Source organism: Podarcis cretensis (genome assembly GCF_951804945.1).
Source record: "Podarcis cretensis genome assembly, chromosome: 3".
Taxonomy (NCBI): Eukaryota; Metazoa; Chordata; class Lepidosauria; order Squamata; family Lacertidae; genus Podarcis; species Podarcis cretensis.
Window position 1 is genome coordinate 16,939,932 of NC_137172.1, and position 15,713 is coordinate 16,955,644.

Here is a 15,713-nt window from a genome sequence, read left to right on the forward strand (position 1 = left end):
CTCAGCTGGTCATCCCTAGATTAGATATTACAGCCAAGATCAAAAGTTCATATGTTACTATAGCAAGTAACTAGCTAATGTTTCCTCAGAAAATGTCTGGCTTATATAACAAGGATCAATTGACAGTTACTGACCAGCTTTTCATAGCAGCTGAAAAACAAGAGCATGGACTTGATCTACTACTAGTCACAGCATATGGAACTCAGTATGTTGTATGACCAACAGAAGTCTCTTTACATCTTTAAGTAAGAACACATTGTACAATCAAGCTTATTTATTATCACCAAAATGCATAAGCCTGCAATTTGGGTCAAGCAAACAAACAAACAGAACCTGGTCAGGTCTGATTACTGCACCCCTTGAACATACAAGTTGGTTGGCTGATGTTGGGCAGTAGCATTTAAACAGTTGTAACTATTTAAGTATTTTGGCATTTTTAGTAGCTTTTTAAAAATAAGTCTGGAAAGAATTTAATGTATCCCTTCCAATTTGTAGCCTCTGGTATGGAATATTCAAAGTTTAGGCTCAAGATTTCTCAAATATCCCAATGATTGGACAACTGGAAGTATTATGTTGCTGTGTAATTACATTACCCAAACCCAGCATGTATATAAATCTTTATGGAAATGGTGCTGTATTCCTAAAGCTTCAAAAACAAATGCTAGTTCTTGCCATTTTTCCTCTTTCTGGAAAGCTTATTGGAAGCAGTGGTGAACACAAGTAGATAGAATGCATGGTATTTCTTCATTTTTTATTGGTTTTTTTCTATATTACATCACAATGCAAATATACCAAAGCCATCCCCACATCGTCCCCATCCCCACATATATTTATCATTCAAATCATCAATCAAATGTAATATTTTTTTGTCCTTCCCTCCACCCCCACTCGATTTCCTCTACATTCTGAGATTACATTTATCTTTGCATTCTACAATCTTCTCAAATCTTCTATGTATTCTTATTATCCTTCCTTACTAATTTACCTTCCCTCAGATACTTTACATTTTAATCTAGGCATATTAGCATATCTTTTTTTGATCAATATTTTCCCATATATTCATCAAAACATTTCCACTCCTTTTTTAATTTTGGATTCGACTGATTTCTTATAATAGCTGTTAATTTTGCCAAAGCTGTCAGGGAACTACCATCAGAGAGTCAGGTGGTGGAAGGGCTCAAGGAGGCTAGGAGACCCTCGGATGCTGAGGAAGGAACCAGCAGGGGGAGAGAGAGAGTTCCCGCAGAAACTCAGTCGGAGGGATGGCTCCAAGATACTTCCAGTGAGAACAGGGGAGAGGTTTCAGGACCTCCGCTGGGGACACCTACTCCGCGCAGGAAACTGTCACGCAGAGAATCCAGAAGGAGAGTTTCCGTTAAGGAACTCTTATGTTGGCGTAAATTCCGGAAGCGCCCACTGACGGATTCTGCCAGCGATTGAGGTAGCCATGCACCCATGGCTCCGCGGTCTGGGAGAGTTTTTAGAAACTGATTGCATGAGTTGAGAACTCAACCATTTACGCACAAGTAGCCCCTTAACCCATAACAAAAGCTAAGTATTCATTTAATTTACAAATCCATTCCTCCCTTGAGGGTACAGTTTGTGACTTTCATTTAGCAGCAATCACTACTCTAGCTGCTGTACTTGCATGGCATTTCTAGTTTGCTGACCTAGTGAACTGACCCTAACTTGTTTTTCAACGTGTTGTCTTGCCGTGTTTATTATCAGACACTAGAAACATGCCTAAATGGCAGGAATGCACACCAAATTCAAAATGGTACCCAAACTAGCTTATAATAGGTTTCTGACAATAAAACAATAAACATCCTTCAGCAGCTCAGTAAGCCAAAGCCCCAAAAGCTCACCTGAGGAGTTCAAAAGATTGCCAAGCCGACACTCTATCAGACTATGCTGGGTAGGAAATTATAGGACAGCAGTGACACTTCAGCAAATGCCCTAGGATCTCGATCCTCCCATGTGATGTATTATGCTGGAGGGAGCAGGTGATCTATGCAAGAAAGGCTTAAAGGCAGGTACCAGTTTTTTGAAATAGGCCTGGAAGCATAATGGCAACACCTACACCTCCTTAATGTCAGGAGGCCTGTCACTGCATTTTGGATAATTAACTTCTGGGCAAAGGCAGGCACACATAACTTGCATCGCAGTAATTTTATATTAATGCAACCCAGTTTCACCCAATGGCTACATCAGGCATCCCCAAACTCGGCCCTCCAGCTGTTTTGGGACTACAACTCCCATCATCCCTAGCGAACAGGACCAGTGGTCAGGGATGATGGGAATGATAGTCCCAAAACAGCTGGAGGGCCAAGTTTGGGGATGCCTGGTCTACATCTATCATTCCCAGAAAAAAGGTACAGCAGACACACCAAGCTAAGCAGAAATAAGGCACTCCCTGCTGTATACCAAGCAGTAGATCTAGGTCCAGACTTATCTATAGGTTGCTGCACATAAGAAGAGCTCTGCTGGAGCAATAGGTAAAGGTAAAGGGACCCCTGACCATTAGGTCCAGTCACGGACGACTCTGGGGTTGCGGCGCTCATCTCGCTTTATTGGCCAAGGGAGCCGGCGTACAGCTTCCGGGTCATGTAGCCAGCATGACTAAGCTGCTTCTGGCAAACCAGAGCAGTGCACGGAAACGCCGTTTACCTTCCCGCCAGAGCGGTACCTATTTATCTACTTGCACTTAGACGTGCTTTCGAACTGCTAGGTTGGCAGGAGCTGGGACCAAGCAACGGGAGCTCACCCCGTTGTGGGGATTTGAACCACCGACCTTCTGATCGGCAAGTCCTAGGCTCTGTAGTTTAACCCATTTATAAATAAAACTATTAGACAATTCTGAAATAATCTGTAACTAATTGATATATTGATGTATATATGTATGGTGATTGACAGCCGGGGCATTTTAAACAGAATTGTTTATACAAATATTGTTCATAAAGAAAATTTATAGTGCTTTGTTACATGTTGCTTGCATATAATTAAATAAAAATTAATGGAAAATGTGTTTTTTTAAAAAGGAATGGGTGGAAAAGAAGACCCCTGCTGCATCAGACCAGAGGTCCATCTAGTCCAGCATCCTGTTCTCACAGTGGTCATTCAAAAGCCTACAGGAAGGCCACAATCAGGGCCCAGGTAAAACGGCACTCTTTCCACCAACTGGTATTCAGAGGCATACTGTCTCCAACAGTGTTAGGAGAACTTGGCCATCATAGCTAGCAGCCATTGATACACCATGAATTTGTCTGTACAGGCAACTCCTGTTTTGCATGCATTAAAAGAATGCGTGATCGCCACAACGGGAAGTGACTGGAAAAGGAGGCATTGTGGGCTTACATGTGCTCCGGCAATGTGCATGGGGGACAGGAATGCACTCCCCATGAAAAACAGTTGTTGCCTGTACCGGTGACTGGGTATGAAGAGAGCCTATTCCCTGAATCTCTGGTAGATGACCTACACCAGTAACTGCTGGTTCTGCTGGACCTCTCAATGGCTGTTAATGTTGCCTGTGGCATTATTCTGGATAGCCTGGCCAGGATAGGGTAGGGACATGACTTTGTGATTGTCCTTGTTGGGAAGGAGTGATGAGGTGAGTGGTGCTGGGACTGAAGATGGCCACTGTCATATGAAGTATCTTCCGGTTCTATTTTGCCTCTCATGCTGTTAAGATCAGCATGAAAACTGGTTATCCAGAGATCAGTGGTAAAGTAACACTAGTAGCACTAGTGTGTCCATAGCCATCAAAGAGAAAGGCTGAGTCCAGGTGCATTCCCAAACTTCAAGGATAGTGCAGCCTCATCCAAAACCAGACTGTAACCTAAACTATGATTAGCTTTCCTACTGACAAAAGCACTAAATCATAATTTAGCAGATTCAGCGGGATCAAGTGAAATGTCGAAACTAATATGCTCCATCTTTTCCCTGCTGATATTTACTTTTAATTTCAAAGAATCTCAGTTTAGAATTACATGCAAAGCAAGAATCTTGCTTTAAAGCAATGGTTAGGTAAACAAGACAGCTTCATGACCCATGTTTCGATGTTTGCTCATTTAGCAACTACTGATTGTTTAAAACCAGGATTGTTGATTCACATGCAATGCTAAGCCAAGGTTTTTTTGAGACTGAATGTACCTTTGGAAAGTAGTCCTCATCCTGGCCACATTAGAGGAGAGGTATGTGTATGTGTGCCGATCGAAAGGTCGGCGGTTCGAATCCCTGCGGCGGGGTGCGCTCCCGCTGCTCGGTCCCAGCGCCTGCCAACCTAGCAGTTCGAAAGCACCTCCGGGTGCAAGTAGATAAATAGGGACCGCTTACCAGCGGGAAGGTAAACGGCGTTTCCGTGTGCGGCTCTGGCTCTGGCTCTGGCTCTGGCCAGAGCAGCGATGTCACGCTGGCCACGTGACCCGGAAGTGTCTCCGGACAGCGCTGGCCCCCGGCCTCTTGAGTGAGATGGGCGCACAACCCCAGAGTCTGTCAAGACTGGCCCGTACGGGCAGGGGTACCTTTACCTTTACCTTTATGTGTATGTGTGCACCTGTGTATGCTTGACACTCCATGGGAGTTTACTGAAGCATGTCCATGTAGCACAGAGATGGGAAGCCTTTTTCAGCCCAAGTGTCATGCTTTCTTTGGGGCAGCCTTTCAAGGGCTACATACAGTGGGTAGGACCAGGGCAAGTGAGTACAGCAATTGATGTGCCTTTTCTCTTTGCACTAGGATAAGGAACTCTAGATCAGGAATAGCCAACATGGTGCATTCCAGATGTTTTGAACTACAACTCCCATTATCCCTGACCATTACCCCTGCTGGCTGGAGCTGTTCTAGATGCTGCTGAACTACAGCACCCACAATCCATGACCACTGGCCATGCCACAAGGTGGAGTCCAACAACATCCACAGAATCACAAAGATTCCCTATCCCTGCTTGTTATATTCCCTTCACGCAAAAGTCAGGTTTCGACACATCTCTCCATCCAGACAGGCAGCATTATAATTCAAAGGCACAGTCAAGTCACACAAAAGCACCTGAAGGCATAACGAAAGGCCAGATAAGAGAAGCCTGGGGGCTGTATTTGGCTCCTGTGCCTAAGGTTCCCAACACCTGATATAACACTAAACCAGTGATATCTAATGTGATGCCCTCCAGAATCTAGATGCTTTGGACCACAACTTCCATCATCCTTGATCATCAGCCATGTTGGCTGGGGCTGATGCAAGACATCTGGAGAAGTCTGACTTTAGAGTTATATATGAACCAGACAAGCAACTGGATTATCTGTCAATTACTATTCCCATCGCTAGAAGATGTATCTGTAAACAAGTTAATGAGTAAAATTCAAGTCATGCTATAAAAATGTTCCACCTGCACAAGCTTATCAGTTTGCCAGGTAGAATGAGCCTTCTCTCCCTCAGTCCTGGGGGGCTCTCCCAACCAACTTAGAGCCAATTTGGGGGGACAGTGGGCTGGGAAAGTCCTGCTGCGCAAGCAGAGGTCCTTGCGCAGGGCTTTCGCTGATACGGTTTATTAGGTGACTCCTGCCCTATATGGGGAGGGGAGAGAGAAGAGAATTTACAAGTCTACCAGTACATGGTAGCAAAGAGTTACAGCTAAAAGTTTAGCAGTGAAGAGTTAACCGACATTTGTACCCCTCATGCAAGGGTTCCGTAACACACAGCTGACACCTGCTGGTACACCCTCATCAGAAGTTGTTGGTTTGCCAACACTTGAGATTAGGTCATTCGAGAGAAGTAAATGCATTCACATCTTGTGTAAGACCCCAACCCGTATGGCTCAATTACAAGCACTGTGAATGCAAGATTTCTGATGCCTTCATTCCAGAAGCACCCTTTAACAAGCCACCCAAATAACTCTGAATGACTTCAAGCAGCAGCTTTTGATAATATAAGGAACTAATTCCAGAAGAAAAACAATAAATTGCAGGTTCTTCAGACTGGAGCTTTAGAAAGCAAGTCTGATGCTTTTTAACTGCTGTAAACAAGGAAGAAGTTTTTGTTTCATTTTTAATTAAAAACTAGGTGATATGCTCACAGATGAAGGTTAGAACTTTTAAGTGTATGGGTGTTACAGGAAGCCACAACTGTAGTGCAGATATACCACTTAGGAACTAGTTTAAAATTAAATTTAATAGAAACTAATGGACACAAAAGTTAGTTTAAAATTCTATCTCAAAACATTTTCGCTATTAATTGTGACATGATGAACCCATAAAGTACCCCATCCAGCAACTTTAAGCAAGATTGCTAGAGGTATACAACACTGGACATTTTGCCTGGTGACAACATCTGTATGTTGGGATAAGGTGTTAGAATGCTAGGTACCCAAGATGAACAAATATGTAGTACAGTATGTGCCTATACATGTTTTACTAGGGAACCAACAAGTTTTCACTAAATTTTGCAATAAACCTCCATTCAGTGTCATCTGGCACATGCAGAAAAAGCAGGAGGAAATAAAGGGTTAGCTTTACACTTGAAACTTTAAAGCTGCATACACTTCTCACCACTTCCACATGCCTCTAAAGTACTGAACCAGTCAAGTGACAATGGCCCCCTCATTTTGGATGTGCCAGAAAACTTTGCCATTGGAAGAGGTTTCACTTCATGCCCTTCCACGATATGATTGCCAAACAGATTCCTGGCCTCAAGTGTGGAATTCAATTTATTCAGAAGCATTTCTACTGAGTTCCAGAGATGCTTACTCATGTAAGCTCTCCATAAGTCTACAGTCACACCTTACTTACCCTTCCAAGCCCTTGAATTTGCTTTTTTACCTGTGTGGCACTAGTTACAGAATGTACACACATACCTGTAGCTCTGAATGTGTTCATACACTAAGACTTCCAAAGGCTTTATTTTGGGTAAACTGCACACACTTTTAGAAAAGTTTGTAAGAAAAATAACTTTTCCAGAAAAGGGGTTGATTAATTCAGTTTCATGCTTAGCTTTAAGTGTTAAAATAAGCCAGCTACTATAGATGTCACCAATTATTTAACAGATTTGTTTCCATTAGCTTTCCAACAGAACAGAATTTCCCCTGAAGAGAGACTTTATTTAAATATTTCTAAGTTACACACATAATGGTGTCAAAGCACTATCATTTGCCAGGTTTATTTATGGAAAGAAGTGGAACAAGCATTATACAAGCAAATCCCCCTAGTGGTTTGGCAACAAACCTGCATACAAGTTTATCACATGATGTACACAAAAGCAAGACTTCTTGGGCATTTGCCAATTTGGACCACATTAGAGGGGAAAATAAGGTCTCCGGTTATCAGTTTGATTTCATATTTCTCCCCCCGCCCCCACACAACTTTTCAGATGCACCAAAGACATGCAATTGCTAGTTTGGGCAAGTTGCAAGAACTAGCTGTATACAACAGCATAACTGAGATTCTTTTCCATGGTAGGAAAAGCAGGAGTGAAAGAAGAGAAATTACTTTTGTTAAGAAGTAGGTCACAGTATACAAGCTGTGAACATTGCAATCAGACATTTCTCCATGCAACACTGCATCCAAAACTACCAATCACGGCTCCCAAGCACCAGCCAGAAACAGATCTCCTCATTCATAATCATGAAGTTAGTACCTTACACCTGTGAAGCTCTGCTATAGTACCTTTCCTCCTAACACTAGCAACTGAAAATCTCCACTATGACATATTTTGCATATAGAACTTAACATTTGATATACATTAGCTCTACAGTCTAACACTGTTGTGATCTACACATTTCCCCATATCACTGTAGACACTGAAAAAAGTCTAACATCATACCTCAAAAGTCTTAGTTATGTGATCCACATAACCAAACTATTCACCTATTCAACCTTGAAGTCATGAAGGAGGGGCACAGATAATAGCTGAGCATATGTTCTGAATGTAGAACCTGCAAGATTCAAACCTGACATTTCCAGGTAGAGCTGAGACAGAGTCATGTTTTGGGAGTCATGCTCTGGAGCATAGCTGCCAGTAAGTGTAGACCAGGAGTGGGCAGAATATAAACTGAAGTGAATAACAGGAGATCAGCAAGAATTCCAGCTCCCAGTTGTTTATATTCTCTCCTTCTCTAAATCAGGCAGCCAAGCCGAATAAAGCTTGGGAGGAAAACCAAGAGCAAATATTTGTGCATCTGAACTGTGAGCTCAGTTCTAGTTCTGAAAACAAATCCCTGGACTGAGCATGAATCAAGTATGCTCATTAACTCTGGGAGCAGGCTGACCCCACCACCTCCGCTATTTTGTCCTTGGCTCCATATGGTGGATCTCAGGAGTCCAGTAAAGCAGCAGCTCCACAAAAAACCTGAAGTCTGGTGAAGACAACACGGAGCTAAAAGGTTCAGGGGTCTGCCTTGGTATAAGACACCTTCTTATGAGCAAATCCTCCACTTTGCTCCAGAAGCATTCGGGAAGGAGGCCACAAACTCCCATGCCCCGCAGACCAGCTAGCCTCTACCACGTGGGGCACTGGCTCTTTCCACCCGGCTCTGTACACCCGCCAGAGCTTGCAACACAACATGCCTCCGAGGCACTGCTGTGTGTGTGTGTGTCTTAAGACACAGACACACACACACATTCTCTCTTCTCTAAAGGGGTGGGGGAGAAGAGTGGGGCCTATCGTAGCGATTCCTAATCCACGAGAGATCCTACAGATCCTTCCCCTCCACGCACCAGCCACGCTGTGTCACCCGCCTCCTCCCTGACCCGCCTAATATACCCACGGACTCTCCTTCCTCAGCCCCGCCAGAAGATGCCAACGCCCTCCTGGGGGCAAGGCGGCTGCCCAACCACCCACCGACCTCCCCCGAGGAGCAGGAGGCCTTACGGCACCCCCGCCCCGCTTCCCCCAGACCAGCACAGACCGTGCCGCGGCCTGGCCGGAGCCGGGGAGCGGGGAAAGGCCGAGGGACCGCTCCCGTCGCGCTGCCGTCGCCGCTCTGTTCTGCCCCCCCCCCCCGCACGCCCCTCGGCTCGTCCTCCCGCCACGCTGCGCCCCTGTGAGGGAAGCCAGTCCCGCCCGCAGCCGTTACGGGAGGGAGAGCGAGCGAGAGACCGGGGGACGGGGAGGCAGCGGGGGAGCCCTAGGCCCCGGGCCCCCGCCCAGAGCGGCGAGGCTCCGTGCTCTTCCCTCTCCCGTCGCCGCGCCTTCCAGACCCCAGGCAGGCGCCCGGTTTACCTGCCAAGTCCGGCTGTAGCCGGGGCAGCGCTACTCGCTGCCCGAACCGAGCCGCGTCCCCTTCCGCCATCTTGTCCAGGTTTAAAATTAACTCCCCGTGACGTCAAACGCCGCCGCGAGCCCTTTATCGGCGCCCGCGCCGAGCCCGCCGAGGTGGTCCTAGCGCCGGCATGATCTGCCCGCGCGCGGCGTGCTCTCCCTCCTGCTTCTCTCTCTTCTCCCCTCCCCCTCCCCCTTGTCAACCGACAAGGCGCCTGCGCGGTTGCTCCGGCAGTTTCCCGCTCACCTCGGCTCTTCTGCTGGCTGTCGCCGCCGTAGGCAAAACGACGCCTCCCGGGTCCTAAAGCCGTTGCGCATGTATCCCGCGCGGAAAAGTCGGTAGACTACGGATTATTCGGATTATTTGTTTCTTCCTTTCATTTTAGGACCCCTACGAGCTCAGTCACTGGTCTTGTTTGCTGTGACTGCGGCCCAATAGCGGAAATATGTGAGAGTTGAAAGGGGTGGGGGCCTCTGAGCATGCACAGAGTGCATTTGTTCCTCCCCCCCTTCCATCAATAACCAAAGTCTGACCTGGTTTTTAAGCATAGTAGGGTGTTAGGAAAGAGGTGGAGAGGCTTCCAGCTCATGGCAGGCTAGAACTCCAACTTTATTTTTTAAAATACATTATAAGGTACTGAAATATACTCAGAGTCGCAAAGTGATTTCATGCTCTTTATTCAGCTCATAGTGGTGAGGAGGAATGAATGAAAGTCCCCTCAAGGTATCTGCTTTATATACATTATTTACACAATGGGCTGAACATGATTGGCTAATTCCGGAATTCTACTGTAAGCCAATCAGGTTGTGGATTCACTTCTATCTGGAGCATGATTGGGTAGTTCCTGCCAACCAATCATACTGCTGCATTGTTCTAGGACCAATCAGACTGCTGCATTCTGAATCCTATTGTTCTAGGACCAATCAGGCTGCTGCCTTTTGGATCCTATTGTTCTAGGGCCAATCAGACTGCTGCAGTTTGGATCCTATTCAACCCAGTACATAACACCCCTCCCCTCTAAGTTCCAGTCCTGCCCGGGAGGTCGCATTCATAGTCCTCAAGGTACGCTGGCGGCCTACGTGTGCGTTGCGGCCTGGGGTGTTCCCTGGTCCGGGGTTCAGGTTCTGGCTCGTGTTCCAAGGATGCTGGCTGTGATGGGGCTGTTTGGTCTGGCGCAACCGGCTCACTCAGTCGTGGTTCTGGTTCCGGTGTCCTTTCGGCCTCGCAGGTCCTCTCTGTATTTACTGATTCTGCCTCTCCTGCTGGCCCCTCGTGCTCTATGGGCCTCACTGCCCCTCTGTTCCCTTGGGACTCCTCTGCCCTTTCCTCCTCCTGGTTTTCTCCTGGGAATCGTCGCCGTATCTGGTCGCAGTGGCGGCGCCAGCATTGCCCCCCATCCGTTAGCACCTCATACGACACGGGGCCAGTGACCCTGGTGACTGTGGCGGGTACCCATGCTGGGCCTGCCCCAAAATTCTTTGCGTACACTGGGTCCTGAGCCTCGAAGGTCCGGGGGTTCTTGCCTTCCCCCACCACTGCCTCATCCTGAGCTCTATCGGGGTGAAGGCGGTCCAATCTGATTGCAAGGCGCCGACCCATTAGTAGTTCAGCGGGGCTCCGGCCAGTCGTTGAGCTGGGGGTGCTGTGCTGTGCTAGAAGGAATGTGGCAAGGCGGTACTCCCAATCCCCTTGTGTCATACAGCGAAGGGTGTCCTTGGTGGTCCGCACCATGCGTTCTGCTTGGCCATTGGTGGCAGGGTGGAATGGCGCCGAACGGATGTGGCGGATGGCGTTCTGCGTTGTGAAGGTTTGGAATTCTCCTGACGTAAATGCAGTCCCGTTGTCTGATACGAGAGTGTCAGGGAGCCCGTGGGTTGCAAACAGCCTGCGTAGTACCCGGATGGCTGCGGACGTAGAAGTGGACGGTACCAGTGCGACTTCCAGCCATTTGGTGTAGGAGTCCACCACTATGAAGAATGTTTTCCCCTGAAAGGGGCCAGCGAAGTCCACATGCAGGCGTGACCATGGTGCTCGGGCGGACTCCCAGGACTGGACTGGGGCCCTTGGGGGATCTGGGCGGGATTCTTGGCAGGCCTGGCAGTGTTTGACCCAGGCCTCTATCTCTCCGTCGATCCCTGGCCACCACACATAACTCCTGGCAAGGGCCTTCATTCTTACTACCCCTGGGTGTGTCTCGTGTAGGGCTGTGAGGACCCTTTTGCGGAGGGGCTGGGGAACAACGACCCTGCTTCCCCATAACAGGCACCCCTTGTGGGCTGACAGTTCATGTTTGCGGGTTGTGTAGCCGGCGAATTCTGGCCCGGGGCTGCTGCTGGGCCATCCCCTCCACACCCAGTCCAGGACCCGGGAGATGACCCTATCTTTCTTGGAATGGTGTGCAACTTCTTGTGCCTGAATGGGGCGGTCAGGAAGCAGCTCCAGGCTCATAACCTCTTGTGCAGGTGCTGGGTCGGGGCCTGTTTCCGGTAGTGGTAGCCTGCTGAGGGCGTCCGCATGGCCCATCGCCTTCCCCGGACGGTGAATCAGTGCATACTGGTAGCTGGCAAGGAAAATTGACCACCTGAGGATGCGAGGAGACAGCACTTGGGGAGTCTGCTTTTCAGGGGCAAACTAGCCAAGCAACGGCTTGTGGTCAGTCACCACGGTGAAGGGCCGCCCGTACAAGAAATCATGGAATTTTTTTACTCCCTTCACGATTGCCAGACCCTCCTTGTCGATTTGCGAGTAGTTCCGCTCGGTTGCGTTGAGTGTCTGGGAAAAGTATGCTACTGGTACCTCTCTTCCATCCGGGAGTTGGTGTCCCAGGACAGCGCCAATTCCATAGGGCGAGGCGTCGCATGCTAGCACCACCGGCAGCCTCTCGTCGAAGTGTGCCAAGACCGAGTTTGAGACAAGCAAGTCCTTGACTGCCTGGAATGCGGCCTCCTGGCGCTGGCCCCACACCCAAGGGGCCCGCTTGTCCAGGAGTCTGTGTAGGGGCTCCGCTACCGCCGCCTTGTGGGGAAGGAAGGAATGGTAAAAGTTCAATAGTCCCAAGAAGGCCTGAAGTTCAGTCTTGTTCTTGGGCGCTGGGGCATCACAAATGGCCCGTACCTTGTCCCCAGTCGGGTGGACCCCTTCTGCGTCCACCATAAATCCAAGAAAGTCCACCTGAGGCACTCCTAGTAGACATTTTTCCCGCTTCACCTTGAGACCCGCCGTCTGGAAACGGTGCAGAACGGTGCGGAGGCGGTCCTCAAACTCCTCTGGTGTGGGCCCGGCAATCAACACATCATCGAAGAAGGGGGTGACGCCAGGAATCCCTTTAAGTAGAGAGTCCATTAGATTCTGGAATATGCCTGGTGCCACGCTGATACCGAATTGCAGCCGCTTTACCCTGAATGCTCCTCTGTGCGTCACAATCGTCTGTGCCTCTGCTGTGGCCTCATCTACTGGCAGCTGTTGATATGCTTGGGCCAAGTCCAGCTTGCCAAAAATTTTCGACCCAGCCAGGGTGGCAAGAACATGGCTGACCACTGGCACTGGGTATGCATGGGCCGTAAGGGCCTTGTTTATGGTACATTTGTAGTCTGCGCAGATGCGGACCGAACCATTAGGCTTGACGGGTGTGACAATTGGGGTTTCCCAGGGGGCATTAGGCACCGGCTCCAGCACTCCTTGCTCCACAAGCCGGTCCAATTCCTCGTCTATACGGGGTTTCAGGGCAAACGGGACCCGGCGGGCCTTGAGCCTGACCGGTCGTACTGCGGGGTCAAGCTGTAGAGCAATTGGGGGGCCCGTATACTGTCCCAATTTCCCATCAAAAACCCCCGGAAATTCCTTGCATATGGCGTCCACGTCCACTTGTAAGCTAGTGTGGTTCACCCCGGTGACGGCTAGCCCCAGTGGTCCAAACCATGCCAATCCCAGTAAGCTAATGTAGGGGCCCTTGACCACCAGCAATTCCAGTTGCCGCGTCCGCCCTCGGTATTGCACCCTGAAGGTCCCCACCCCCATTGTGGGGACCTTACGTTTCTGGAAGTCCCGGAGGGTGAATGGGGCCGGCCTGAGTTTGGGACCCCCAGTAGGACACAGTTTCCTTAAGGTCCTTGCCGAGATTATGGATAGAGTTGAACCCGTGTCAAGCTCCATGCGGCATGGGGCCCCCTCTATCTGTACGTCAACATAAATTTTCTCTACGTTGGGGTGGGGCAACTGGTATACCTGGAAGTCCGTGAGCTCCGTCGAGTTGCCTTGGTGCGTTGGGCCCCGGGACCTGGGGCTCTTGGATTGGTCATCTGATGCCTGGCGTCGGGTGGGCCGAGCCCGACACACCCGGGCGATGTGTCCCGATTTTCTGCACTGCCTGCACTCTGCGTTGCGGAAACGGCAGGTCCTCCTCTCGTGACTTTCTCCGCAACTTGCGCAGTTCCCTCCTTCTCGTCGAGGCAGCTGTGGTATGTGGGCTGCTTGAGTGCGCTGCTGTACTCGGTGCACCTCCTCCCTGTTGGATCCTGAGTCGTCGGTGAGGTCTTCATGGTGGACCCTCGGTTGGGATGGCTGGCTCGGCCGTGCCTCTTGCGTCGACCTCTCGGCAGCTTCCGTTGCCAGGGCCTCCTCCAGAGCGACCTGGAACGTTAGGTCCTTCTTAGCGTAGAGGCGTCGTTGCAGCTTCTCATCCCTCAGGCCACCGACGAGGCGGTCACGAAGCATGTTCTCCAGCTCTGAGAAGTTGCAGAACCGGGCGGCTTGGCGGAGAGAGGTCACAAACCCAGTTATGGTTTCCCCAGGGGCTTGCCGCTTTGCATAGAAGGCATTTCGACGAGCCACCACTGAGGGCTGTGGCGAAAAGTGCCCCTTCAGCTGTTCCATTATTGTTTTGTATGGAACAGTAGCAACGTCTTCAGGCGCAAGGAGAGCCCGGGCAATTTCAAATGTCTCCTCTCCGCAAACGCTGAAGAATATTGCCCTCTTCTTGGCGTCTTCTTCATCGGTGACCCCTTTGGCTTCTAGGAGGAAGGTGAAACGGGAGGCGTACGCTTCCCAGTCTCCGGATGCTGGGTTGAACGGTGAGAAGCTGCTGTCGGTTGCCATTCTGAGTTCCTTGTGTCCCGGAGCTGAAGCCTGGATACACGGTGCGAGGCAGCGGTGCGGCAGGTGGCGGTGCTGCGGTGCTGTGTGTGGCAGTCAGCTCAGCGGGATCCCACCTTCGTCGCCAGTGAAATATACTCAGAGTCGCAAAGTGATTTCATGCTCTTTATTCAGCTCATAGTGGTGAGGAGGAATGAATGAAAGTCCCCTCAAGGTATCTGCTTTATATACATTATTTACACAATGGGCTGAACATGATTGGCTAATTCCGGAATTCTACTGTAAGCCAATCAGGTTGTGGATTCACTTCTATCTGGAGCATGATTGGGTAGTTCCTGCCAACCAATCATACTGCTGCATTGTTCTAGGACCAATCAGACTGCTGCATTCTGAATCCTATTGTTCTAGGACCAATCAGGCTGCTGCCTTTTGGATCCTATTGTTCTAGGGCCAATCAGACTGCTGCAGTTTGGATCCTATTCAACCCAGTACATAACAGGTACAGTGGTGATCAAAGTAATTTGCAGCACAATCCTGTATACATGCATACTCAAAATTAAGGCCTATTGCGTTCAATGGGGCCTATTCCCAGGTGCAGCCTGCAATCTTATGCTTACTTACTAACAGTTTAACTGTCATTCACTGAGGATGCCATTTTGATGCAGAAAATGGAATCCTCACCACCACTTGAGTGAAGCAAGTAATTTTTTTGTTTCCTTTTCCCACAAAGCCTCTGATGGTGGAAGCTTCTGTTTTGTTTTTAATTGTACCTCTACCTACATCCACCTTGAATTCAATGGGGCTTATTCTCGGAGAAGTGGGGATAGGATTGCAGCCTTGAACAGCAAATTAAAAACATCAATTCCTACAGTTTACTTAAGTACATTTAAGGTTAACAGGACCTGGATTTCTTTTCGCACCAGGGAAGTCCTAACTTTCCTCCTCTGTTGTGTGGCAAGCCTCAACTTGGGTACAGGACAAGGTGGGGTGGGAGAGGGTTCAGTCTGTGCTCAACACAGAGCTCTGAAGTTGCTAAGGATTCCTGACAGGAGGATATTGGCTCTTTGAGGAGAAATAAAGTTGCAAAATCATAACACAAAACCCCTGTTAATGCCATTTTGCATTTAGTATAATAGGTTGCCATATTGCTTGGGAATTGTCCAGATTTCCTCTGCCTGAGCAGATGCCAGCTTCATAGTTTTGGCACCACACCAGATCTTTTGAACCCATTCATTAGGTTCTGGGGGTTTGTTGCTCTTCTTCCAGTACCGTGCATTTAATAGAAGGGATCTAATTCTGTGAATGGAAGGGGCTTCCATTCAAGGAACCAACTGCATCGGATCTCCCTTCCCTTCAATATTTTTCTCAGCTATCA

The 15,713-nt window shown here is 48.9% G+C and overlaps 2 protein-coding genes and 1 long non-coding RNA gene across 5 annotated transcripts in view; 1 reads left to right on the forward strand and 2 right to left on the reverse strand.

Moving 5' to 3' along the window:
- The window catches only part of ATL2 (atlastin GTPase 2), a 29,648-nt gene extending 20,244 nt beyond the window's left edge, over positions 1-9,404 (reverse strand). For 2 of the 3 annotated variants that reach the window (XM_079968733.1, XM_079968734.1), the window contains exon 1: positions 9,208-9,404. In XM_079968733.1, the coding sequence (XP_079824859.1) occupies positions 9,208-9,277 (70 nt within the window). In that variant the 5' untranslated portion in view covers positions 9,278-9,404. The remainder of the gene's footprint in view (positions 1-9,207) is intronic. The other variant, XM_079968735.1, reaches the window with a different exon arrangement.
- Positions 9,405-9,440: 36 nt separating this feature from the next.
- LOC307212001 overlaps positions 9,441-15,713 on the forward strand; it is a 47,952-nt gene continuing 41,679 nt past the window's right edge. Inside the window, exon 1 of the long non-coding RNA XR_013836711.1 lies at positions 9,441-9,585. This is a non-coding gene — a long non-coding RNA (uncharacterized lncRNA). The remainder of the gene's footprint in view (positions 9,586-15,713) is intronic.
- Positions 12,105-14,764, reverse strand: LOC307213231 (uncharacterized protein). Its single transcript, XM_079970997.1, has 2 exons — positions 13,472-14,764; positions 12,105-12,570 (listed from the first exon to the last, which is right to left on the reverse strand). Exons 1-2 carry the CDS (start codon positions 14,339-14,341, stop codon positions 12,532-12,534), a joined length of 909 nt encoding a protein of 302 aa, XP_079827123.1. The 5' UTR covers positions 14,342-14,764; the 3' UTR covers positions 12,105-12,531.

Bases quoted from the DNA above. Each gene is read 5' to 3' on its own strand.
- LOC307213231 (XM_079970997.1), bottom strand. From the start codon at position 14,341: ATGGCAACCGACAGCAGCTTCTCACCGTTCAACCCAGCATCCGGAGAC. The intron at 12,571-13,471 runs GTATACCAGTTG...CTCTACTTAAAG, and splicing joins CGGAGCTCACGGACTTCCAG to GGATTCCTGGCGTCACCCCC.